Source organism: Athene noctua, chromosome 1 (assembly GCF_965140245.1).
Source record: "Athene noctua chromosome 1, bAthNoc1.hap1.1, whole genome shotgun sequence".
NCBI classification, from domain to species: domain Eukaryota; kingdom Metazoa; phylum Chordata; class Aves; order Strigiformes; family Strigidae; genus Athene; species Athene noctua.
The window spans coordinates 233,810,457-233,837,534 of NC_134037.1; the positions used below are offsets into that span (position 1 = coordinate 233,810,457).

General features: G+C 41.5%; 1 protein-coding gene across 2 annotated transcripts; it reads right to left on the bottom strand.

Annotated features, from left to right (window-relative positions):
* Nucleotides 1–257: 257 nt before the first annotated feature.
* Nucleotides 258–27,078, bottom strand: HTR2A (5-hydroxytryptamine receptor 2A). 2 transcript variants are annotated; one of them, XM_074931592.1, is made up of 3 exons: nt 26,214–27,078; nt 21,257–21,457; nt 258–1,509 (listed from the first exon to the last, which is right to left on the bottom strand). In XM_074931592.1, the coding sequence occupies exons 1-3, from the start codon at nt 26,626–26,628 to the stop codon at nt 710–712; spliced, it is 1,416 nt and encodes a 471-aa protein (XP_074787693.1). In that variant the 5' UTR covers nt 26,629–27,078; the 3' UTR covers nt 258–709. The 2 variants fall into 2 exon arrangements, with proteins under 2 accessions (XP_074787693.1, XP_074787703.1); XM_074931602.1 differs by lacking the exon at nt 21,257–21,457.

Below are 27,078 nucleotides of genomic sequence, written 5' to 3' on the forward strand. Positions count from 1 at the left end.
GTGAAATAAAGATTACAAATGGTAGTAGAACTGAAGGATCATTCAAGTATAATTTACCTTTGAAGACTGCTAATTTGAACTATAGAACAAATGGCAGAAAAGCCCAGTAACAGTTCAGAATGGTCACTCAGAAGAAAAAAATAGCCATAAAAACACTTACCAAAATGTCCATATAATTAATCTATACAGGTTTTAATAGATTTATCTTTAATATTTTAAAATTTATTTTAAATATATATTAGCAAATTAAACATCATTTTATTTAAAATTCCATAAAGTGCTCATTCAGTTAATGATAATAAAATTCCATTGTAGCAAGACAAACTAGCTGGAGCCTACTCTGCAAGAACATCAAAGGACAGCTTAGCTTTCATTTGCAAAGAGAAAAGAAATGCGTAGGTTTCTTCACAGCCCATGTTATAATACCAGAAATTGCATTTTTTTTCTTTAAGAAATATATCCTTTAGAATATTAAAAAAATAAGTTTAATAAAGCCTGTGCTTAAAACAGCCAAAGTACTGTATGAAAAAAAATTGCACATTTGATACGATTTCAACCCTGGTTTTCATCCACAGGATAATATGAGGAGTATGTGATGTTATTGGAGGGTCTCTTAAACAGGGCTGATTATCCTAAGCTGTCAGAGCTTCTCACAGCCACATGAAATTTTCAGCATACGCACGGTGGTTGTCATGGCAGCTGCCGACCATCACACACCGCTAACATTTTCGTTTGTTGGGCTGATACTTCCCTTGGAGGTACCATCCAAATGATGTATTCCTATTGTGACCATCGAATAATCCTTAGCCATCATTTTTGCCTCTTTTTTCAAACTCTTCATTTGTGCTAGCTGGAGCTGGCTGGAATTATATGCAAGTGCTGGGATAGTGTTCACTAAAATCAGCTGGAAAGGTTTCTTCTCCTCCTTGTAGCGACACTGAATGTAACGAGAGAAAGCTGAGCGGTAGGTTTTATTGAACAACGTATATACGAGTGGGTTGACAGCCGAAGAAAGGTAGCCAATCCAAACAAATACATTAAGTAGTCCTCCAATGACTTCTTGATTGCATGACTCCTTGCAAATTACAGCCATCACATTGGTGATGAAAAACGGGCACCACATCACAACAAACAGAAAGAATACAATGCCAAGAACCTTGGAAGCCTTCTGCTCATTGCTGATGGTTTGCATGGTTCTCCTCCCAGAAGTCCCCACATCTCTGTTCAAAGAGCGCTGAAAGAGTTTCTCTGAGGACAGGGAGCTCTGAGGGAGGAAGCTAAATGAAGCAAACTTGGTCTTTGGGCCAATGTCATTCACGCATAGCATAGCTTCCTTCTGCAGCGACTTGATAGTTAAAAAGTAGGTGACCACCATGATGGTTAGAGGGATGAAGAATGCCACAAAGGAGCCTACTAGGACAAAATTGTCATCCACGAGTAAGCAGCTGCCTTTCTTAAACACTTTGGAGTCGTCCTGTAGTCCAAAGACAGGTATAGGCATGGAGATACCTGAAGGTGGATTAGAGAAAGAAGAGGTTAAACACAATAATAAAACCACCATTTCCCATCTCCAAGAAAAAATAAACAAAACACTCTTAGCTATACACAGGTCATTTCTCAAAGAATATATGGTTACAGGACACAAATGAACACTAACAAATAGAGTCACAATTGGTAGACACCCCAAAGCAAACTGAATTTACACAGGGGAAGGACAAACATTCCCTCTCATGTTTCAGCAGTAGCACAATGCTAGTCCTGTTCTTGTGACTCCTGGGACTCCCCTAAGAAAAGATGCTGTGTGAAATGTTGGTCTTGCAGATGTTGAATTTCAGGAACTGTGCTGTGGTCTGCCAGGCTCTGGCATTTGTGCTGCCACTATCTTTACAGGGTCCCAGAAAAGAAGGGTAGGGGAAAAGCAGCACTGGTGTTACATGGGATTTTGCAGTTGCTCTAATCTGAATTCCCTCTCTCCTTCAAAGAAACCTCAGCCACAGGTAGAATGCATCCCATGACACCTGGTAGCAATAAAAGCATAACTCCTTGGATCTTGGGCACCCTGTAATGATCTCCAGACTTGCTCCTTGATTTCTGCCACCTTGGCAAAGTCTTTTACCAACTATGATCAAGATGATACCATGTCTTTCTTTTCTGTGTTGGCTTAAGAGTGGTCTTGGGCTGCTTTTCATAAGAGGATTAAAAGTGTTCTGGGTACTGGTTTCTGACTAGGCTGTGAAATACTGAGTTTGGGAGGAGAGATACATTTTTCTCATAGGTCTGAGAGTAATCTTTCATTGGGTCTTTTTCTTTTTTCCATCATCTCCATACAGTTGGCACAGTCTAAATGGTAAAAAAAACATTCCATGGCAACAGTCAGAGGAAAGATGGGGACAAATTAAGCACTGAGAGACACTGAGCAACCTGAGATGTGGTTCACCTTGCAGGACTGCAAAGGTTCCTTCATGATATTCCTAACATCTACTGGCTGCCCTCTCAATGCACAGCCCTGAAGGCAACAGCAGCCCTGCAAACTTTGTCTTCCTCTGGAGCATGTGCTACATCCTTACCCTGTCATAAACAGCAAGGCCAAGTGATGAAGTCCATTCTCCTTGGACTGCTCTGTCTGATTCAAGCCCACTCAGCCATTTCCCCAGGCACTTCTGCAAATGTTGCTAGTGCCTAAGCAAAATCAAACAGCTGCTCTTTCTTTGGTTGGTGGTTTTGGGGTTTTTTCAATATTTGTCTCCTCCCCTCCCCCCAGATGTATGCTGTCTGTCAAAAAGAAACAATGTTCAGACAGTGAAAGGGATGATGTGCTGTGAAGACAGCAAAAGCCGAGTTGTGAAGAAGGGAGTGATAATGCAGCCCTGTTTGGATAAAAGCAGCTAGGAGTCTGACTCCTGTGGAAAGTTAGCATAATCTGAGAGCTCCAGTCCCCTTTGCATCTTTGAAGAGAAATCCCAGATGCTGTATTTGGCTTCTGTGGCAGAAAAAATTAATGAGAGAATAATTTTTTATGATGCCATGCCCTATCTTGTCCCCTGTGTGCCCAAGAATGTCCTTACTGGTTCTCAGATGAGTTCTGAAACTCATCCTCTCAACACCAGCATTTCAGTGGTACCTCCCTCTACCTCCCTTCCTTTCCCTTCTTCCCACTCTGGTGCTTAGACTTGGAGCCCTTTAAAACAGTCTGTCTCTTCATTTCACACATTGCCAGTGCCCAGAATAAAAGCTCCAGTCCTAGAGGGAGGCTGTGGAATCCAGGCACAGTACCAAACAATAATAATAACAGTAATAATAATATTAGAGCATTATTCTCTTCAAATGTTCCATTATTTTGGTGCTGCTACGAAGCTATTATTTTTTTTCTACCACTGCTTTTTATTTTTCTAACAACACTGTAGCTTATTTTATCTTCATTGTTTTGAACTGAGTCATGGCAGTGCCTTGGGACAGTTTACAAAAGTGCTGTTCTTATCTGTCCAGGGCAGAAACCAGTGGAGAGCCTGCGGTATTGTCCTTTCTGTTTCTGCTGCAAAAGCCCTAAATGCTTGAACTTGGGCTGTAAGAACCAGTGGGTGAGGTGCAAACTCATGCAGAGTGTGGCAGCTCCTGGGTCAAGCTGATGGAAACCTCCAGTGACTCCAGGAAAGCTGCTGCCTAAAAAGGTCCAAGTCAGTCCGAATGACGGCACGGAGGGAGAGGTCACCTGCAGGACCCACACTGTCCAGCCACGGCTCAGTAATCTGGGGTGCCGGACACCTCCAGGGAAATGGGGAATGCTTTGAAGTTCCTCTTCTTTTTTTGGGGTAAGTTGAAGGGATCCTGAAGGCACCTAGCGCCTCCCAGCATTATGCTTCAGCTGCATGAAGACACAGCACTAGTCAGAGCAATACCACAAGCTTCCCATCTGGTTCTGCCCTGTACTGATAACAGCAAGCTGTTTTTTCTTTTCATTCAAAGACCTAGTGTGAGCCACAGAGATAAAATAAACAATGGTATTGACAGAGTAAAATGATGCCTTTCATTACTTTCATTACATGTGGTTCAGCTGCATGAGGAGGCATGGGAGGAGGGGCAGCAGCACTAGAAAGAGGAAAATACTAGAGTAATTGCAAGCTTTTTCAAGTAAAAGGCCAAAGTCAGTTACAACTCCTCAGCCAAAATACAAGGACAGAAATTCCCACCTGCTTTGTTTTGCTGTTAGCAGCTTCTGGAGAGAGGCATCTAAATCCATATTTCTGGATTTAAAAAAATGGAAATGAGCTCCAGCTTGTATCTGGAGTTTCCACATTTCCTTGTCATTCCTTTAACAAGTGCAAAAGTGCTGCTCACAGCGGAGCTGTAGCAGGTGCTGCTAGACATGTAAGGTTTTCTGAATGACCGTTTAAGGCATTTTTCCCCTACAGCCACGGGCAACTGGCCTGTATATGGTTTGAAAATACCAGAGGTACCACGGTTTGGTAGCATAGAACATTGACCGCTGTAACCTGCTTTCCGTGTACACCCCGATTCAGTTGATGCAGGGGATCCCACAAATGATACTGTGGCATTCCTGCATGGAATAAATAAACTACAGCCCAATTCTCTCTTTTCATACCTCTACAGGGACTAAACTTACTACTCCCCTGACCAAAGGGAGTTTTTCCCTCTTCAACAGAGAGCTTCTGGCTTCTGTAGCATGAGGACAGCAAATCCCAGTGAGGACACAGGGAACAAATTCAAAGGCACTCATGTATAAACTGTAAGTAAAGGAGCTTCCATGTGCAACCCATGTCCACTATTTTGATGGGATTTTTAGGAAGCATCACACATGGCCAGGAATGTCACCCACACATCACTCGGGTTTTTTCAAGATCAAGTTTGTCCTGTAGTCACATTACAAAAGTCCCTGTCCAAGCTGTATTAGCATTATTGCAGCTGACTGAATTAATTCTTTAAAGATTGAAACTGATCAATCTATTTGTCTTTGATGATTCAGATGTATAATTTCTTCCAGGTTTTATTTGGGGTCCTTGCTTTCCAGCTCCCTGCTCTTGATGACTGTGGATGTTTGACACAGGCTGTGCCTGTGTATTCAAACGTCAAGAGAAGAAAATCAGCTTTAGAAGAAAGGATCATGCAGAGCTACCAGGTAGGGATGAGCAGGCATTTGGGAAATGGACCATGTGCAAAGAGTAGAACTGGAGGAAATGACCTGGCAGGGCTGTAACAGAACAGCTATTCCACACCCTGCCTATTCCATGTTCCTGGCTGCCACTAGCTCAAGGTCAGTTTGGAAAAAGTCATGATATCCCCTGAGTGCTTTTTTACGGTTTATCTTACTCCACTTGCAAATCAAATTAAGCTGAGACAAAGGAAGCACTCCTCACAGAGTGGGAACATCCATTCAAGCACTGGAGGTACACGAGCCACTGCGTTTCCAGCTGACATTCCCACTTACTTATATCAGAACATTTTCTCTTATGGACAAACCCTAAATATTATGTTCCACTAGTAGAAGCTGGTTTATTTATATAGCTTGATTTATACACAGGTGGCTGCTTCAAACACTATGGACTTTCATAAACCACAAAACAGAACCCCAAAAATACAGATGAGTAATAAACCCTGCATTAAACCTCAACCATTTGGGCACAACTTCAGAATGACAAAAGGCTCTTGAAAACACCAAAGGTTAAGAAGTAAAGCAATAGCATTCTTGTTGTTCTCTTGAAAAGCCTGGTAAAACTGACAAAGCTTGATTTAGAGCTACACATTGCTGGCTTGCAACTGAGAGATATACAGCAGCCATAAAACCACTTCAACTGGACAGGTAAACTGGGTTTGCAGCTGCCTTGAGCTGCTGAGACTATTAATGAATCAAAGCCAAAATTTACAATATGCCCTGCACGATGGCACACTTAGGCTACGTAGTATGAAGAGAAGATGGGTGGAGTGAACTGATAAAGGCAAGGTTCCTTCCGTGAATTCTCTTTCAAGCAGAAAATGTCAGTCACATGCTTTCACCTCACATATATCTATTTCAATCAATTTGAATACAAATGAGCATTACTATGTGCCTTAATAAATGTTCAAAGGATAGGAAATAGCTTTTAGAAATGTCATTACAGTTTCTTAAAAAAATTCAACACCTTTGTTCACCTTCACATGAAAAAGAAAAAAGCCTCCTCAGCTCAGGTTTTAACAGTCACATTGATTCAGACATATGGAGATTATGGGCCAGATCAGGAGCCACTGCACAGAGATGTGCTGTGACACTGGAGACCTCTGAAAGCATTGCTGCCTGGAGAAGGCCAGTCTGTCCTTCAAGCAGCTCAGTGTGGCAATACTATCTAATTATTTAGAAAAGCTCATATCTGGTGCTTTTCTTTTCTTGAAGAGTGTCCTCCTTTGGTACAAGCAAACAACAAGCAGCCATCCTTGAACACTCACATGGTACATCCCAGGGCATACAACACATACCCTCAGTTTCATTTTGTATAAAAATTGCCTTGGTGCAACATAGCCATTACATTATTTTCAATATTTTGGACTGAACCAATCACACGAAGTAATATTTATTCCTTTGGGCTACCATGGTGCCCTGTGCGGATGTCTGGGTGGTCTAGGAACACAAACTATAGTGAGCCACTTGTTGGGGGACCATGGACCACATCCTCCTCTGATTATCAATGATGCAAATATGTCTGGAGCTTATATCAGGAGCCAGAGTTTAGCAATAGCAACTTGTGTGTTTTCACTTAAACATCCACAGGAGAGCTGCTCAGTCTGGTGCCATGTATCTGCTTGGATTGTGGCACTCACTGTTACAGGAGTCATCGTTTCCCCAGACCTGCAAACACTTAACTGATTTCTGCATGCACCTGAAAATGTTATTTCCCAGCTGACTCATTTCCAGTCATGACAAACCTTTCACGTTATAATTTTGTTGCTACCCAAATAGAGACAGCCACATTGCCAATAGCAAGGTTGTGCAGTTTGCTGATGGGTAGCAGTGCAGAAGCAGAAATGTTCACCTGGGGACAGGGGATGTCGAAAAGCTCTGGGTTGTTTGGGGCCCACCATCTGAGGCTGCATCTAATTACCATGAATGTTAAAAAACTTTTGCCTTTCCTAGTCACCATGGCAGTGTCCCCAAAGTCTGGGATAGAATTTGTTCTTTTTCCTGTCAGCAGGTGCACATGTTGGTGGGGGTAGGAGTGGGTGAGGAGCTTTCTCTCACAAATCCCCACATAATATTTGCTTTTGGATGGATTTCCTCAGGAGTTAAGTGAGTCACAGTGCCAGTGGAGAATTGTCTCCTTTTTGCATTCCAAGGCTCTACCCTCACAGGACTGGAGTCAGAGAGTGTGTCTCCAGGAATTTTCCTTATTGATGTCTATAGGAAAAATCTAGTTTTTTGTGTGAGGGCACACACAGAGTTCGTTTTCTGTACCTTTCCCTTGGAACATTTTATTTGGTCACACATGTTCTATTTAATACTACTAAAAGGAAGACTACTTTATATTTAACTTCACACAGGGGGTGGCAGGTAATACTTGGATTATTCTATAAATTTTGAAATGGGTTTTTGTTCTTGGCAGCTCAGAAAATCTCTAAGGAAACATATTATTTAGCCTAGCAGGACATATATTCAATTCTTTTTATGTGAGAAAATTAATGTAAATGATCATTTATAATAATATAATGCCATAAATGTTCTCTTTCACTTTAGAAAAACAAAATCAAGAAAATCTCAGTATCTTCCTGATAGATTTCTCATTTATGTTCCCAGTCTTGAAGCCTTTTTCTTACAAGTACAGAGATGTGTTTGTGCAAATTAATTTGTAAGACTGTGAAAATAAATTAAATAGAAACAGAATTAGAGGAGCATTAGAGGGAGGACAGAGCAAGACATGAAGGACAGTTGCCCCTTTTTGACCCAACTGATTGGGTCAACCCAAGGTTCCAGGGTGGGCTGAGTTACGAGAGGAAAGCACTGATGGAGTCGCTTGCTGCTTTGGTATAATCCTGTTCCCTTACAAAACGTGCATGCAACTCCATTTCCTAGAGGCAGCAAGAATCCCACAGCAGGAAGCAGTTACTTTGCTCTTGGCTTTAAGTGCTATTCCTGCCTAAGAAGTCCCCTTTCTTAGGTGTGTTTCAGAACTCGCTTGCAGCAGTTCTGTGTACGTGTCTTGGTTCCTTCTTGGATTTTCCAGTCCTTCTGAGTATCTGAGGAAGGTACAACCTTTTGCATAGCAATTTTCAGTGGAACCTCCCACACTTACAGTGTGTAGAAGGGAGGCCTCCAAGGGGTAAGAAATTGCTGGAGAAAGCTGTGCTACCTGGTCTGCTCTTTCATAAGCAGGGATGATGTGTGATAAACTGACTGCAGTCCCCATTCCCTACCCCCCCTGTGCTGTTGCAGTGGAGGAGGTAGAGAAATTGGGAGCAAAGCTGAGCCTGGGAAGAAGGGAGAGGTGGGGGAAAGGTGTTTTTAAGATGTGGTTGTATTTCTCACTGTCCTACTCTGATTGATAAATTAGTGGTGGTGTTCAAATTAAATTGATGTTCTTTTTCTTCCCCTAATGAGTCTGACTTTTGCCTGTGACCATAATGGGTGAATCATCCTCCCTCCCTATCCTTACCTTGATTCCCAAGCCTTTTGTTTTATGTTCTCCTCCCCATCCTGAAGGGGAAGGAGTGAGAGAGCAGCTGCATGGTGCTCAGTTGTCCTCTGGGCTTAAACCACCACAATGACACATATTTCCAGCTGGGTTGTTTTCTATAACACATATATCTACTGAGACACAGAGCTTTTTCTAAATACGTAAGAAATCCAAACTGCCCAGTAATACATTTTTGCACAATATGGCTAAAGGACAAAATAATGCGTACCACATGCCAGATTCTTCCACAGGACTCCAGTGGATTTGATTAATTTCACTTTTCCTGTGCTTGGTTAGATCTGTTTGACTCTGAATCTGGAGAAAGATGTCAAAAGACCCCAGCCCTAGATTCGGTAAGTGTATAAATGTTCAGATGCAAAGAAAATCTCTTTGCCTTGTGTAGATTACCGTGCAAATACAAGTCATTATAAATGTATCTACAGAGGAGGGAGGCAAGAAGGCATCTGGGCCTCCTTTTGCAGCAGAAGGCCAGACAGAGCTGTTTAGCTCCACAATGTCCAGGAGGTTAAAAGCCCGTAATAGACACAAGCTAAAAATCCTTTTGCTCTTTACTGCTCCAGAGGAACCCACTCAACCTGATCTCCACGAAGGAGCATGCCATCATGCCATGTAGAGCAACCTTGTTTCCCTGAGAAAGCACCATCCCTGTGTTTGCCAGGTGAAAACTTTGACCATCCTTGGAGATGGGACAACAGAATGTTTATGGGACTGTTTCAACAGTGTTTTGACACCACATTGCAACGTCACAGCCAAGATGAAATTGCTCCTCCTTTGCCCTGCTCAGTACCATGGTGCCCAGATTATGCTGAGAGCACATGGACAACTAGTGTCAGAGTGGCAATGCTGAAGGAGCACTGAGAGAAGGGCAAACCCCGCTCTATACAGGCCATCTGTATGGATATCATAACTTTCTTCTGCCAGGAGCTGGGCTAGGTTAGATGTGCATCTGGCAAGAAGCTCTTCTTTCTCATTAACAGGCCAGCTATTCTCACAGGGAAGTGCCTGAAGAAGGGAAGATCAGGAAGATCAGGGACACCTGCCTGGAACCTTAGGTGCATTTTAAAATCTGAGAGCATGGAATATGACAAGAAGTGGAAAGGCATGGGTGTTTTATATCCTACTCAGAGGCATGTGAATACCATAACTTGTCATGTTAAAAGAAGCAGGGCTGAAAATAAGCACTAATTTCACATGGACACATACCCCATCTGCATGGGCCCTCGTACCTGCTTAACTAAGACTGTCAACTTTTCTAAATGACTGAATTTAACTAAATAACCAAAGCTGTGTTTTCGTGATCTAAAGTCATACATTTGGCAATGCATCAATGCTGCCATATCTGTTAGCTCAAAGGAGATGTCCTGCCACCTCTCAAGTGCATAGGATAGAAAGGGTATAGGGTAGCAGTGGAGATTTCTGCAAGTTTTGTAGCCCTATAGCTTGTCAACAGCATTTATATTTTCATCTGGATCTGGGCGAAGACTCCTGGGAGAAGCCCTCTGCCTGTACATCATCCTGGTCTCTATCCCAGCAGTCCCAGCTGGGATGGTGGCGTTGTATTTCAAATGAAGTTGACAGGGTACACAGCTCCACATGCCAGCCCTTCTACATGGGCTCCAGCTTGCTCTGTGCATCTGCCTGCACTTTAGACCCTGCCTCCCACCAAGGAAGATCTGCCAGGAGAGAGAGAAGATGGTGTGTCACACTGCACAGTGCCTAGAGGAAATTGAACTGCAGCTGCCAAAATCTGGCGGTGAGGAAGATTTCTAATGTAACAATACAAGGCTTTTAAGACCTCCCACCCTGTAATTTAATTGCTTTATTATTTACAATACCAATTTATTTGCAGTGTGATCTTCGATGAGATTGAGACTGGTCACTATCCCCGAGTCTGGAAAGAGTGGAAAATAAGGCTGGCTAGGCTAGGAAGTTGAAGCTGCTTGCCTGGGGGATACTGGCTGAGCAGAGCCAAAGTCCGAGGCAGCTCCATAGCAGCTACAGTCCTGCTGTCAACTGAGAGTCATGAGGGAGCTGGGCTTAATGCTCTCCTCCAGGGGCTGTGGGCTGATGATGGCTGTGTACCCACTTCATCCATGGTGATTAGAAGTGATTAGAAGTGACTTTATGATAAAGAGCTGAATATTTAGTGTGAAAAATTGCAAGAGGTGCCACAGATCTCCAGCCTAGCTCATTGCAAAGGGATGAGGTGCTACTCATTTAAAGCTCCTGGATGGACAAACCTACTACTTCTCTGGGTCTCAAAACGCAGCAGAACAAGTCAAACACCTTTTTTCCTTTCTGTGTACTCAGTTAATGCTGTTTAAATTGTGTTGGTGTTTTTAAATGCCCTGTGGCAATGGTTTAATTTCTGCTCAAAAGAAGTTACAAATTTAAGGTTGTCACCGGCTTAGGTAAATATCTTAATCTGAAAATATAAAAAGCCTCTAAGTAGGATCAATTCCAGCCACTTGTGATATCCCTCCTGTTTAGCACAGGAGCTTTTCGTATTTCATGTCAGATGGCTTCACGATGTTCACTGTTCAGGCCCCTAGGAGAATAGATTTGGGGATAATTGTGCTTTGAGAAAGAAAGAAATACCATATGTTTGTAACAGGATCTTCCCAGATCACACATTATCAGTCTGCCTTTTTAGCTATGAAGCTCCTGAAGGCTCCTCAGGGCTAAATTATTATATGCTATACATGCTACAGACACAGTAATGCTTAAAAAAACCCAATATACAGTAGCAATAAGCTAGAAATAATGGAAAGGTCTTAGATATTTCACTATCACAAGCAATTAATGTGATGGCTCCTGGAGCAGTCTAAGTGACAAGACCCTCTACTATCCCAGGTTTTATACTTCTGGGCTTTTAATTATTACTTGGTATGATTTGTTGAATGCTGCTAATTTACTTAACTCTGCCTTAATTCTCCACTGAACTGAACAGAGATTTCTGTTGGTATATCTCTGAGATTTCTCTGGCAGCCCTGCTTGACCTTGTTTTGTAGTTTAAAAGGAGATTTAATGTAGCTATCAAGATAAGCTTTTTAATTATTTTATTAGTAACAATTTTGCACTGAGTCTGAAAGGCATAGATGACCAAAACTATAATTCTTCTAGATTTTCTAGACCTCAGACTAGGTCCCACTTTAATCCACTTTTGTCTTGTCTCTCCATGCCTCCTTTTGTGGTTGCTTGCAGAGGCTGCTGATGAAGCAAATGTTCAGCTTCCTACTAGTTATACAAGGAGACTACACCAATGGCTTGACAATTATTGGTGTCCATATCAGATGTCCTGATGAGATGGATAATTTGGAAGGAAAAACAGGATGAGAAGCAGTTTAACCAGCACTGGTCTAAACATCATGATTCGCAGGATCCTGAGCTCTATGCTTCACTGCCCACCCAGTGGGTAATACCCTTCACCCAGACTGAACCGCTCATTTGTTAAATCAGTTAGTGCCCTGGTCACATTTAGAAGATGACAGGGCTGAAGAGATGAAAAAGTGATAGATAATATCTGCCCATGTTTAGCGGTGCTGTAGCATAATCCCTAGGCTTACCTTTCTGCTAAATGTCACAAACCACCTTGAAAATGAAAAATAAAAAAAATGAACTGCCCTTGCAACAAGCATGGTGGGAGGGACCTCCTCATGTCCTGTAGTGGTATACAAGGCACCGCTGGTTTTACCCTGGAAACATTCAACCTAAAACTTTTGGGCACTTTTATGCTTTTAAGGAGGAAGTTACCCTGCTCGCTCGGTGCACCTGTCACCTAAACCCACACAGTATTTATCTCAGGATGCTCACAGTTCAGCTCATGCTATGATCCTAGCAATAGTGGTCAACCTGACATTTCAGAACTCAGATCAAAATACAAAATCATAACGAGGGTTATGTTCTACCAAAAGGAAACAGGTCTTCCCTGTAGGTGTGATGTACTTGCAGCATAAAAGCAGGACTGAATACTTTGAAATACACAGCTCCAATTTTTATCGGCTAGAAGAGAGAGCCTTTATCGCGATGTCTCAGCCTGCTTTCAGGACTTCATAGGAGTTTGACAGGCTATTTTCCATCAATGACTCTAGAGGACATCATAGGAAAAATCAGCTGACAGGTATTTCTAAATTTGTTGTAGGTAATTAAGAGTATGTTGTCTCAGCTCTGACAAAACCCCTGACTTTTATTATCTGAGCTTCTGCTTAGAAATTATGCCAATGGCATGGGCCAAGAAATACATGGGGAAAGTTAATTACAGGCTGAGTGTGTGATAGTTTGCATTATTCCTTCTAACTGGGGTAAAAGGATTTCATGTTAAAGCAGAATTCTGTGATACATTTTCTTAGCATTGTAAAATGCAAAATCTGTCTTAAATAAAATTTAGTTCTTTAAAATACATAAAATAATCTGTGAAATTACTCTGTATAATTTTAAAATTGATGAAAAAATCTTTGTTGTTGACATTTTCTTTTATGCAGCATAGTGCTACTTTAACAACACTATTTTTAATTTAGAAGGTGATTAAATGCAATTACAGTGTACAGATGATAGATTTTATAAATCCCAACATGATTTCTTATGCACTGCATGTAGCTTCAGTTACGCAGAAATCCCAGTTCCTCTGATTAGAGATGCTGAAGTAATTTCTTGGTCAATATAGGATCCCCTTTTGAGCATGTACTGTTGGAGAGACCTACTGGAAAAAGATCAGAGCAGGCCTCTGAACATGTTCTTTCTGCATTTTGCAGCACTTCACATAACACTTTCTGCAGAAAAGGATATCCTGTGGTAAGACCTAGGATCATCCCTTCCCCTCTGGATGGGGAATCCATTCCGGATTCTCCTATGTATTACATGCTGTGCTGGGTACATGACTGGCTAAAAAATATAGACTTGCAGAGAAGGAGAAAGAACTTATAAGAGGCACTGTGCTGTTACTGCCTTTTTTCTTAAAACATTCAATTTACTCTGACATATCCTACAAAGAGAGACTGGCTGATTATAGGTCATATTGCCAACCACCAACCGTTAACTTACTCATTCAAAGAAACCTGATAATAGGACTAGCCTGGTTCAATTAAATTTATTGCTTTTTTGCCGGTAGCTTCAAGGGGAAGAACAACGTGGTCCTTATAGTCTTCAAAGCAAAGACAAGTTTAAAAAAAAAAAAAGACAATGAACAAATTGTCTCATCAGTATCTTGTCTAACCAGGTTCTTTCCACATAGCTCTGTTATTAAAAATACAGCTCTATCATTTAAAACTAGCCTTTAAATATAAAACCAAAAACAGAAAGAAAAGCCACACATTAATGTTGTGACCACTGCTCATTCCTTTCTTCACCGAAAAGCAGAATGTTTCTTGCAAAAGAGGTGCTCACAAAATGAGTGTGTGTCTTTTTCACAGGCAAACACCTTCCTCTCCTCCTGCTTATCAGGTAATTACACATAGAAAATGGTAGATGTATACATAATAATTATTCTGCATTTGACAATACGTATGTACCAGTATAACGTATTTTTCCCCATCCAGATGTATGCCAGATTGCTTAATGTCTCTGGTTTGGAAATACGGCCCTATGGATTTATGCTGGTTTTTTACCTCTGTGTTTCCAAATTTGGAGAATTTAGAAAGCGGTTCAATCATTACCATTTTGTTGAGCATTTTTTGATAAATAAAATTATAAGGTTAATAACACCTCCTTGTCAGATAATGAAGAAACATATACAAAATCAAAATGCAAGTTTTTTTAATCTTCACAGTTATGAGAGGGAGATGTCTGTGCTAAGCTCTTGGTCTGGTGGGTGAGATGTGTTCACTCTTCTGGGAAGAACAAATCAAGAGAAGGATTCTGTTACTTTAGAAATATGGGAATAATTTACATCAACGAGGAAAGTAAACATGATATTTATGTCTCTTTCTCAGAACCATCTTAAGTAATGTCTCATAACTGGAATACTTATGCTTGCCAACTCAGAAATGTGCATCACAGCATGGGAAGTTAACATCCCTGGGACAACCTATGCATGAAGTGCTTGTTTACTCATTAGTTGTCACTGCTTATGGAGTCATTAGTATGGCAATGAACTTTCTACTGGCATAATTGCTGCTGCTACTATGCCTCATACACTGTCTCTATAAAATAATACAATGAAGATCCTATTTCTGTGACATGGTGATGAAGGGCTAATACTTTGTTTACAAAATTATGTGCCATGGCCCTTCATTACAGTTAATGCAAATTTCACTATATGCTGTGTCACAATTTTTGACAACATCTTTATGGCATTTTATTTTTGTGGTGGCATCTATGTCCACAAATGGAAAAGGTCCCAGGGGACTGCCAAAACACAAACCCTACAATATTTGCCCTTGAGATTCTCCAACTGGAAAGAGCAAACAGTATGTTCACTCTCGGGGAGATGATTTCATGAGTATGATAAGAAAAAGTTAGCTAAGGTAATGATTATAAATACTGCTAAGAATGCAAAGCCAAGTTTTCAAAAGATGAAATGGAAGTGAAGTGAATGACTATATGGTAAAGAGAGTAGTGTAGCAGATATTTCAATTTTAGCTCCAGCACTTCTGAATTTAGGTGCTCAACTTTAAATCTATATTGTCAGTGTACAGTGCTCTATGTAATTACTTGCAATTTTATGTATTTTGGCAATATATTCCATGTTATAACAAGTGGTCTTTTCCTGTGCCAAGCCATCCCTAAATTAGACTTAAATGAACTGGCAAATTATGTCATCTGGAAGAAATGGAGGATGTGGTGGATCTGGAACAAGGATTCCCAACCTGCAGCCCCTTGGCTATTTATGCCTTTTGAAAACAGTAAAGGGACTTTGAAACAAAAGCTGTCCTTGGCAGAAGGAGGAGTGAGCTGAAGGAGGCCAAAACTGTCAACAAACCACAATCCAGGGACAATGGTAGTTTTGCACTCTCCTAATCCCAGCTGCTTCCCTGGCCCTATGTACTCTGTAGGACAGCAAGAAGTCACACAGAGAAATTGCAGGTTGCCTGGGAAGGAGGTGTAAGCCTCTGTCTCAGCATAAAGCTTCACACTGCCAAATTATCAGAGTTCAGTTGCACTGGGCTTGTCTCACATCTGGAGGTAACTTTCTGCACTCTGCACTTTGGAGAATGTTGCTTCACATGCTACAGTATTTCTGTAATTTTGAAGCCTCGGAAGCAGTGGCAAGATTTTAAGAAAGTTATGTGATGGGACATATTTCACCAGCTTTATCCAGCTCCACTTTGGACTTTTTTTCTGCATGAAAGTACTGAATAAATCTAAGTTGTTAGTGACTGGGGAGAGCAGAGACTGCCTGAAGGCAGCGAACAGATGTGTAGGCTGAGTGAGAAATGATAAAAGAAGAGAAAACTTAGCTAAGAGGATTTGGGCTTCATCAAACTTCACACTACTTAGACCATTAACAGAGGAATAGAGAGAAATAAGGGCCAAGGAATGATATATATAAGGGCTTAACATTTATGACTGTAATCCTTTTATGTGGCCCTTTCAAGGATTTTTAAAGGAGAGAATGATGCCTTGTTGGCCTCTTGTAGATCAATATGGTTTTTAGGCCCACTTAGGACTCAAAGGTGCTTTACCTGTATTTTTCAGCATAGTCTCTGTTTACAGTTCTATAGATTCCAGTTAATCACTATTCAAAATTCTACTCTAATTTTTCTAGGAAGGGGAAATGCTTGGGCTTTTTACACCTGTTCTCAGTAATGACCTCTGTGCTTTAAAACAAATGGAATAATTTTCAGGGTTTAATGGGATTTTCCCTTCAACAGCTACAAATAATCTAATTATCTAGCCACTCCGGGTACTGGATGATTTAAGAATTAAAGACATGATTAGAATCTGTTACAGTAATTAGAATCCATTTTAAACCACTTGCCTGTGGCATTACATGGTCTAGTGAAAGAAAGGATGCTGGCTAAATCCTCTTCTTCCACTAAATGCAAACCCAAATGTTAGTACAACTTTTTTTTTAACTAAGAAAGTAAAGATTTCAGAAGTCAAGTAATTCAGATTATCTGTGCTTTTTAATGCTGTTTTAAAATACTTTATATATCACTGAAGCTAATGGAAGGAAGACTACGGATTGACTGGTCTTTGGATCAAATTCACTTAGTGAATTTATAAATTTATGAATTTAGTGAATAAAAGTAAAATTAAAAATTTAGTGAATGAAAGTGCTATTACTTAGGTTAATTACAAGTCATAGTGAAAGAGACATGGGTAGACTGGGAAGTGCTAGGATTTCTGAATAACTCACAAAGCAGCTAGAAGCTGTGCTCCGCAAACCAGCTAGATATATTTCCAGGAGTCAGTGAGCAGGTGGATAAAGGTGATCCAACCGATAAAATATTCCTGGATTTCCAGAAAGCTCTGGCAACACTGTTTCATCAAAGGCTGTTAAAGAAATTAAACTCTAATGGCAGAAGAAGAAAGAGTCTCTTGTAGAAAAAGGACATGTTGAAAGACAGAAAACAAGGGTAGGATTAAATGGTTTGTTTCCACAGTCAGGGCAGTAGAAGGTAGCATCCAACAGCTCTCTGTGTTCATCAGTGCTGTTCAGCTCATCTGTGTGACCTGTTTGCATGGACACTGGAACTGAGTAAATGTGCTGGCAACATGCAGCTGTTGGCTGTAGAGAACTGCAGAAGGTCCTATAAATCTCAGCTAATGGACAGCAAAGTAGCAGACAAAATTCAGTGCTAAGAAGAAGAGTTGTACATTAATTGAGGGGGAACCCTATCTAAATATGCAAAACCATTTGTTATTACTCAGGAAACTGAGGAGGGCCATGAAAATGGTCAGAGGGCTGGAACACCTCTCCCATGAAGAAAGACAGAAGGAGTTGGGATTTAGCCTGAAGGAGAGAAGGCTCCAAGAAGACCTTATTGCAGCCATTCAATGTATAATGGGGGCTTATAAGAAAGATGGAGACTTTCCCAGGGCCAGCAGTGACAGGACAAGGGGCAACAGTTTTAAACTGAAAGAAGGTAGATTTAGGTTGGGCATAAGGAAGAAATTTTTTTATGATGACAGTGGTGAGACACTGGCACAGGTTGCCAAGAGAAGTTGCGGATACCCCACCCCTGGAAGTGTTCAAGGTCAGGTTTGATGGGAATTTAAGCAGCCTGATCTAGTGATAGATATCCTGGCCCATGGCAGGGGGATTGGACTAGATCATCTTTAAAGGTCCCTTCCAACCCAACCATTCTATGATTCCATGATTTTGGAACCACTGAGCTCAGTGTGCAGGGATGGTCCTAAAGACTAAAGGAAAGGTAGGGCTTATTAAGGTGGAAACTGAGAACAAGGCAGAAAACATTACTGCACCACAGGAATTCATGTTGTGTCCATGTATTAAATATTGTGGTCTGGCCACCCATGTCTCCAAGAGGATGTAGAAGCACTAGAAAAGGTTCAGAGAAGGGTATAAAAATGACCTAGGCATGGGATACTGCCACACAAACAGAGTCTACATAGATTTGGACTCAGCCTGGTAAAGCAATCACTGAAGGGGGATATATGAGAGGACAGACTAGGGATTTTAGTGAGGGAGCTGTTGAGGGTCTCTGATCAGCAGGTTCCCCCCCCTTCCCCTGGTAAAACGAGCCTCTACACAGGGGAACATGACATCTTTCATTTCTTTCTCTTGCTTTTAACCCTCCGTTGGGTACATCATGAAAGTTCACAGGGTACCAGCTCAGCTGCGAACTGCAGGAGCAAGGGGAAGCCAAAGGATATTCAACTAAGGCTGGAGGAAGAAACCTTGCCTCTCTGAATTTGTCAGTGAGATGGCAGCCACACTGTGCACTACGCACTCTGCCTGACACTGGCACAGTCCTAGCTGTAGCGATGTGAAAATGCAAAGAGTTAAATGATTTATAGCCCTGCCACTCTAAGTAGCACTGAGAGCCTGGAGACTGGTAAATGATACACAAAGCACTTCTTTGTTCAGAAACCATTTCCTATTAGTAAATGCTATAGAAAGCACCTTGTTCGTCAGAAACCATTTCCTATCTATTCTAAGTTGGATCATGGCAGATCAGGAGGACGGGGTCAATGACCGACTGACAGCAAGTTCCATGGGTGATCTGGGATCTGCCAAGGTTCCTTATAATACTGGCATTTTTCTTTATTCTGTTAGTAGAGTAATATGCCATGGTGCAAACTCAGTCCAGCCTGGCAGTGACTAGCTCAGCAGCTTCTTTATAGCTTGTTGTCTGTTTGCTTCCCTTTCTGTCCTCTGGAGCATATCACATTTGTCAGAGCTCATTCATGACACAGTTGCCAGGCTGGGAATGGACCTGTTTTCCTTTGGCTCATCTCCCCACGGACCTTGCTTCCGCAGGACTAGCAAACCAGCTCAGTATTGCTTCATTCCTGCACACCTCAGTGTCCTTGCCTGAATTCACTAATATCTATTTAACCTACTTGCTGTCTTGATGACATGTGATGTGTGACGGAGCTGGAGCTTACTTATCAACCCACTTATTTTCCTAATACCCACCATTCCCTTACATGTGTCCTTATCCAGCTGCGGTAAAGCAAAATTCTGTCCTCTTCACATGTCCTCATGTCACACTTGAGTGCTTTCAAATAAAATAAGGAGTTGTATTTTTCAGAGTTATATGAATAAGGACAGTATCACTTGCTATCACTTGCCATAGCAATAACAAATAACATCTGTGGCTCATCTGATCACGGTTAAAGAAAAACTCTCTAGAGAGCAGAAGAGGTGTTTTTACAGTGGGTAAGTTGTTATCGGGTATTACTGCAAAGAATAGTCCTAACTTTTGAAATTGAATATTGATATATCAAAGAACTAAACCCTCCTGCTATAGGACATAAACCACGTACTAATTAATAGGGCTCAAATAACATTTTTTCCTGGATTCACTTTAATAGTGAGCTAATTCAGATGCTTTGGCAGTGAGATACTGTCTAAGGAAAGGTGCTGAGCAGTGTGAACCACTAAGTTTGCCCCTTGAATGTTCACTGTGATCATTTTGTGAATTTATTTGTGTTTTAAAAGGATGGTAATTTCACACACACTAAGAACAGGCACCATACACAAATGCAGACAAACACAGAATGTACAAATTTAAGGAATGCTTGACTTTTTTTATGTTATATGGAGAATGCATTGAAAACGTTTGCACAACTGGACAGACTAAGTAATGTTTTCTACTAGATTGATAAAAAAAGTGACTGTAGAGATATAAGGTATGATTCATCTAATCTAAATGAAGACATCTACATCTGAGTTGCTCTAGGCTTCTTTTATAGTTGAGAGCTAGATATTTTTAGGGTGGAGTTCACCTGGCCTGTGTGAGACATCTATATCTCATCAGCTGAATATACCCCAGAGCCATACATGATGCTGTGGAACCTCAGCAGGTCTTGGAGGATAAAGAACTGTCCTCCTGCTGAGAGAGGGCTCCTACTGTTTCTTGCTCCACAGCAGAAGGTACAGGTATTTTAAGTCACAGAAATCCTAGACTGCTTTTTCTCAGACTCTGGTCCAGGATCAAGAGGGAGGCCAGGAGACGATTCAGAGTGTCAGGCAGGCAGCAGTGTTAGGCATCCTCTCCTTTCCTTCCCCTCGGAAGAATGTTAATGGATTACAGTTACCACTTGTAGTAATTTGTACTAGTCAGGGAAGCAGATAATTACCTTTGATTGCTGGCAATACTCATCTCTTCCAGGGCAAGAGAGTGAATTTTTTCTGCTTCTGAATGAGCTGCCAGTGCTCAGAGGGTCTACAAAATGAGATGACCTGAAAGGGAACTGAACTGTGCTTTCAACATGTCTGAGAACCACTGCCCCAGGTGTGTGAGGAACCCCCTGATGGCCTCTGACACCAAGCTCTTTTCACCTTCCTCACCATGAAACTGCTCTGGTCTGAGGGTGCTGCCACCACGGGAATGGAGGAGTGGCGCTCCCATGCCTGGTTTCAAGCCTCTGGATTTTGCCCGTGCAAAGCGAGATTCATCTAGGGAGTCATTCAGGACACCTTGTTTTGGCTGCAACTTTGAACTGTCCTCTGGGGGAACTTCTCTCATTTATGGTGTACACAGAGCACCTAATGCCTCCTAAACAGGATGCATAAATACCCTATCCTATGCATGAGAAAGGCAGAAAAGATCTACCCATAAGAAACATCTTCAAGCAAATTACCCTAATAAGAAGTTGGGAACAACTGGCTTCCATGAAATAGGAAAATTCTTTTTCAGTCGAGGTAATTTTTTCTTTTCAGATGTTAGGGTAATGATGGATAATCAATACAGGAAATAAACCCATCTTTAAAACAGACTTGAACCCAGTAGTCCTATCACTGTTGCATATTCTTTCAGTGCTACTCAGTTCTCCTCCATTTCCCATTGTCATTGTTGATTTCCACTGCATAATTACTACATTACAGCACTTAGACTGTGGCAAGCAAAATATTGCAAGCAGAAAATACAGTTTTAGACTGCAATATATATATCAAATCCTCTCAAAGGCTAGAAATCTGCAATTACATGCTGAAATATTGCCTCACTTACCAACTGATATGGTCCAAACAGCAATTATTTTTGCAAAAGCCTTAGTTCTTGAGTTAAACCGGCTGTGATGGATGGGGTTTCGAATGGCAATATAGCGATCCAGTGAGATGGCACAGAGGTGCATGATAGAGGCAGTGGAAAAAAGCACGTCCAAGTAGATCCAAATGGCACAGAACTTTGTAGGTAGAGGCCATGTGTAGCCTGCACAAGAGAAAGTTGACATCAGCTAAGAATGTGACATATCTTTTCTACTGACATCTGTCTTAGTGTATACGTCCTTCTAGTAGAAGCTGGTAGCGAGTGATGCCTTTAATAGAAGCTGTCTGACACTGTTTTAAGAAACCTTTTTTATCTTCTTGCAACCTTCTAACTCTGTAGCTTTAGGGATTAACTCCGCTCCTTTCCCAGGCTACACAGCCGCTACATACAAGCAGCGCGTGTTTTTTTCTTTTTAATTCTACTCGCATAATACTAATGCTTGATGTTATAATTAAACATTTTTGGCAGCGGATATATGGAAAGAGAAACAATTTTGTCATTGTAAACCTGCAAGTTCTCAATTTTGTTTTAGGACTTTTTATCCGCATAATTACTGTGTTATTAACACCTGCTGATACACAAAGCTGCCTAAACTCTGAAACCAAAACTTTGTATTTAGTGGCAACTGAAGAAAGAAATGTATTTTGTTGCATACCAGTGATATTTAGCTCACTTCTCTTTAGGTATCTACCATATACTTAAATAAGGATATTCCTTGTATCAATTAATATTGATAGGCTCCTTCAGAGAGAGCAATCCAAAGTAAATGCATTAGTGTTTACCAATACCCAACCTACATCATCTTTGCTGCAAATTAAGCCTTTCGTTTTACCTTGTTCTTTCCACTAGCCATGAAGAATAATTGAATGCTCTCCTTTCTGGAAACCAGTGAAAGATGGCTATCGTGTCTTGCCTAGTTTGTTTGCTTTTGTTTTGTTTGTTTTTTGTTTTTTTTTTTTTAATTTCTCTTCCAGACTAAGCAAAGCCAATTCCTTTATCTTTTACTTACAGATGAAGCTTTTAAAACTTTTGTGGTCCTTGATTCTCTGCCCTGGAAGCTATTTAATTTATCCACATCTTGCTTATCGTTCAGTGACCAGAACAGGACATGGTACTCTTGCAAAGGCCTCCTGAATGCTAAGTGAAATACAAGATTGCTTCACAGGTCTTGCAGGGAATGTCCTTACTTACGCAACCTGGAATAATGAGTGCCTTTTGTATAAAAATGCCATACTACTGAGGCATGCTTAGCTTATGATCCATTTTGACAGCCAGATCTTTTTCAGCATTCTTGGTACGGACAAATTTCCCCAGCAGTAGTTGGTTTGCTATCTTATTCCTAAATTAATATCTTTGCATTTATCCTCACTGAATGTTATTTGTTCATTTCAGACTTTCTCTTCGGGGGTCCAGATGATTGTTGATGATCCTGATCCTGTCCCTCTGAGTGTTTGTAACCTCTCCCAGCTTGGTGCTTCTGGAAAGATGTGTAAGCTCACATTCTATACCCTGTCCAAGTTGTTAGGAACAGTACTGAGCAGGCTCAGGCTAAGGAGAGCCCTGCAGGACTCTCATTCAAAGGCCCTTCTAGTACTGCAGGGAACTACTAACTGTCCTTGGAGCAAGTTTTGCAGTTATCCATGTCCTTATCCTGTGGTGGTTTAATTTAGAGCATATTACCCAAGGTGCCCATGACAGTGTGGCATGGGGCAATGGCAAAGCTAATATTGTAAGGACATGTGAGTATTTTGGGGGGTGCCTGTCTCCTTTAGAAACACAGGTACAAGATTTGCAACAGCTGGAACAGAGGGAGCGGCAGATGAGCTAGGTCTGTGCCTAATTAAATTTAGTCTCAGTAAGCACTGAGAGGACCTATTTCTTATTGCTCTTGGGCTGCTGTTATATGAGCTGACCCTGACAAGCTATACAGTGTTTATGGGTATGTTTTATCTTGGTTTCTGGTTGTCCCATGGGGAATCTGGTTTCTGTAGTGTGTTACACGAGGGCTGGCTTTCAGGGGCATGTCCTCTCAGCAGCATCTCTCTGTCAGGCCAGGCTAGTTTACACAGGGAAAAGTGATAAAGTATTTTTACACTTGGCAACATACACCTGTTCTCTTGCTTCAGTGGCCTTTGGGAACACATTTGTCATATCCTTCTAGACTTCTTGTCCTTGCTCTAAACCTGGATGGGCAGAGATAAACCATCATCCATCAGATAAGCTACCTTGGAGGCTACAGGGCCAAGAAAGAGAAAAGTACATGAGAGGAGCCAATTGTATATGCAATAAGAGTTAGGAAGGGTGTAGGTAACAACCTCCAGGCAGGGCTTGGGCCATTTTATGTGGCACATGGTGCAGGGCAGCTTTGTTCTGTACTGTGCTCTGGCCACTGTCCAATTCACCCCTCCACATATCCAAGGGGAAATAAAACAAAACAAAACATGGCTTCAATTTAAAGATTGGGTAGGCAGAGAAAGTTTCACAAGGTCCAGGATTTCATGTGGTCCATGAGAGCTCATGACATCCGGGAGCTTGTATCAGGTAGTCCCATCCAAGCAACATGCAAGTGATGCTTGTGCATCTGTGCAGTTTCAGGTTGAGAGGCTGAGAGGGAAGTCAGGTAGATGAGATGGTAAGATTTTCTTCCTGATGTAGCCAGTTTGTGGTATCCAGGAGATGAGAAATGCTTTCTCACAAGACCTTCCAGGTGAGGAGGCAAACAAGTGAAGCGGGCCTGTATGGCTAGGCTGCTGCTTTTTGGTAACAGGAGGTACAGGGAAACTGTTTTGACTGAAAGGCTAAGGAAATGCTGTAAGAGAAAGAGAGGAGATGGACAGGGAGAGGGGAGTCCATTGGCACAAGCGGTTGCTGAGGAGGCCCTGTACGCCATCCTGCCTTGTCAGAAGCATATCAGTCAAGGCTATGTCTAAGGTCAGAACTCAGCTGCGTGGGCATATCCACCTTGGTGCGTGTCTTTTTTTTCCAGTGGAGACTTGTGCTGTTGGGCAGATGGAAAAGCCTGTCTGGCCCAAAGGGTGCAGGCTGGGCAGACACATGGCTGGTGTGGCCAGCGCACTCAAATGGGAAATGTCCACAGTGGCTGTAAAGCTCTTGAGATGGAAATCTCTCTTTTGAGCAAAACAATCACAATCTCCCTTCAAGGGTTTGTGGGGCGGGTGGTGGAGCAGCCTTGTTCCACAGTTTTGGAGGTATGCTGACAGAGCAAAGTGGATACAAAGTTCCCCAGTTTGGGCTCAGGACTGTCAATATAGATGATGTGGCTGATGCTGGCTGCATCCTGGCCCTTTTTCTGGTCAGCTGAGGCTGAGAAAATGCTCCCGCATAAAGGGAGGTTTCCCTCTTCACCATCACTGGTCATCCTGGAGGCTGACAGTACACCATGCCAAGAAAGCCTATTCTGGTACCTGTGTGCACCACCAGATGATTTTTCACCCCAGGTTACCCTGTAAAGGCCTCCCTTTCTCGACCTTGCAAGGGAAAAAGCAGGGAGAACAGATGCAAAGCCTGCACACTCCCTCCCCTGTGGCTTTTGTGCCCCACTGCTCCTCCATGGCAGCGATCGCATAGAAGGGCAATGCAGCCTTTTTCCCCCACAGCGAGGGTTTTGGCTTCGCTGCGTGAAGGAAATCCTTCATCCCAACCTCTAAATTCTTCCAAGTAGCAGATTTCGGGCTCCTCTTTCCTCGGCAGCAGAGCCTGGCCAGCAGGAGTCCCTGTTGCATGTCTCAGGGAATCACGCAGGATTTAAAAGTGTTTTGCTAGTCTCACGCATCGGACAGTTTTTGCTCCCGCGGCTCTCTTTTATGCTGTCTCTCCCACTAAAGGTAATTGCACTACTAATACAAGAAATCACAACGTTACACCATCACTAATTCCAAATACAGTTTGCAAATACTGCTGAGGGGCCATCTATGTAGAAATACTGAAAATGGGAAATAAACTTCCAGTTTTCTGGATGAAATCTCTCTTAAGTCACAGGCTCATGTTTGGACCTTTAAGTCCGAAAATAGCGAAGCAATAGAAATCTTTGCAAGCAACCTCACTTTCCTCCTGACATTGTCTGGCTTCTCCTTGAACTGTAGCAATTCAGTTGTGGCACCAGAAAACTAATTTCTCAAAGTTTAGGGATTATAACAGCCTGACAATATTGGTACTGAACACATAGGCTGCTGCTTTTTTCTACGTGAGCTGTGCTGCAAGTGATTTTGGTGAAAATGAGAAGAAAGATCTGCTATTAATCACCTACAAGGGTATGAACTGAGTCATTATTCACTTAAATAACTTCTCTTAAGAAATCATAGCTTTTCATTTGTAAATGTTACTAAAAATTAGGCAGAATTAATTCCCATCCATTTTTTAACTCTCATAATATTAATTTCAGTATTTGCTGGTAAGTAGATGTCTAAGCAGGGTATTGGTATTAAGAAAATTATTTACAATTGTCTTACTTCATTTAAAAAAAACGAAGGGGTTGCCTACTTTGAATCTAAAGGTGGACCTTAGTGCTTCTGTGCATATTTGCAGAGCAAAGTAACTGACAGGAGCCTACATTCTCATTAAGACTATTGAAAATTATGAGCCAGGGGAAAAAACTGAAAGAATAGAGAGAACAAAGCAATTTCATATACACTTTGAGACAATTCATCCAGCAACTGAGTAATAAATTAATGTTCTGCACTGTATTTAAATTGCCTGTAACTAGAAATATAAAGTAGGAAAAGGTTCAAGTACTTCACCTATTCTTACATCCATTAACCAATTACATATATTTCAACTTGTATGGAGTGCTTAAATTTTTTTGTAGTAAGAGAATGAAATAATAATAACAACAAAACCATGTGCATGCAATGTTTAAATCTTCTCAACACATGCAGTAGGTTACACAGCTAATACTCACCATACAGTATGGTTAACATGGACACAGGCATGACAAGGAAACCCAGCAGCATATCAGCTATTGCAAGTGACATTAGAAAATAGTTAGTGGCATTCTGTAGTTTCTTCTCCAGTGACACAGCCATGATGACGAGAATATTTCCAGCAATGGTTAAAACTATCACTATCACTGTCAGCAAAGCTGGCCAGTTTTTCTGTGAAAGCTGCAACAGGGAAGAGTAGCACGGTGGACTCATGTTACTTTCACATGAAAGATTGGTTAGGTTTTCAGAGTCCACAGTCAAGTTAAAGAGATGTGATATATTAATCTCTCCAGCTCCATAAACATTTCTGTAGAGTCTTCTCTCATGATTTATTTGTATTAAGGAGTTTGCAGTTGGGTTCACAGAGCTCTCCTCAGCACAAAGAATATCCATTGCTAAGTCCAAAACCAGTGAGATAAATAGTGAAAAATAGGAAATTATCACCCTTTGTCACCATCAGGCTTTGTATTCCTCAGCTGTCCATGCCAGAAGTTGAAGGAGCACAATCTTTTGTCGACTGCATTTTTGCCACTAGCGTGGTGTAGGAAAACATAACAGAATTACTCCAAAAGGTGAAACGTTCCATAGGAAGTCCAGTGTTGGCATACATTGAAAATCCAGCTGAAAAGCAAAACCAAGCTATAGGATAAAGAATGTGGACTTGAGGCTTCAGAGAGCAAAAATGTTGGAGAAATAAGAGAAAAACTTTTGCAACCACTAGGACTCCCCTCTGGAGCTACATCTTATTGCTATTGGTAACTGTAATCACACAATTTTAAACACAGCAGTATTAAAATAGCTTGCCATACAAAACAGCAGAGCTCTCGCTTCCCTATTAAGAAA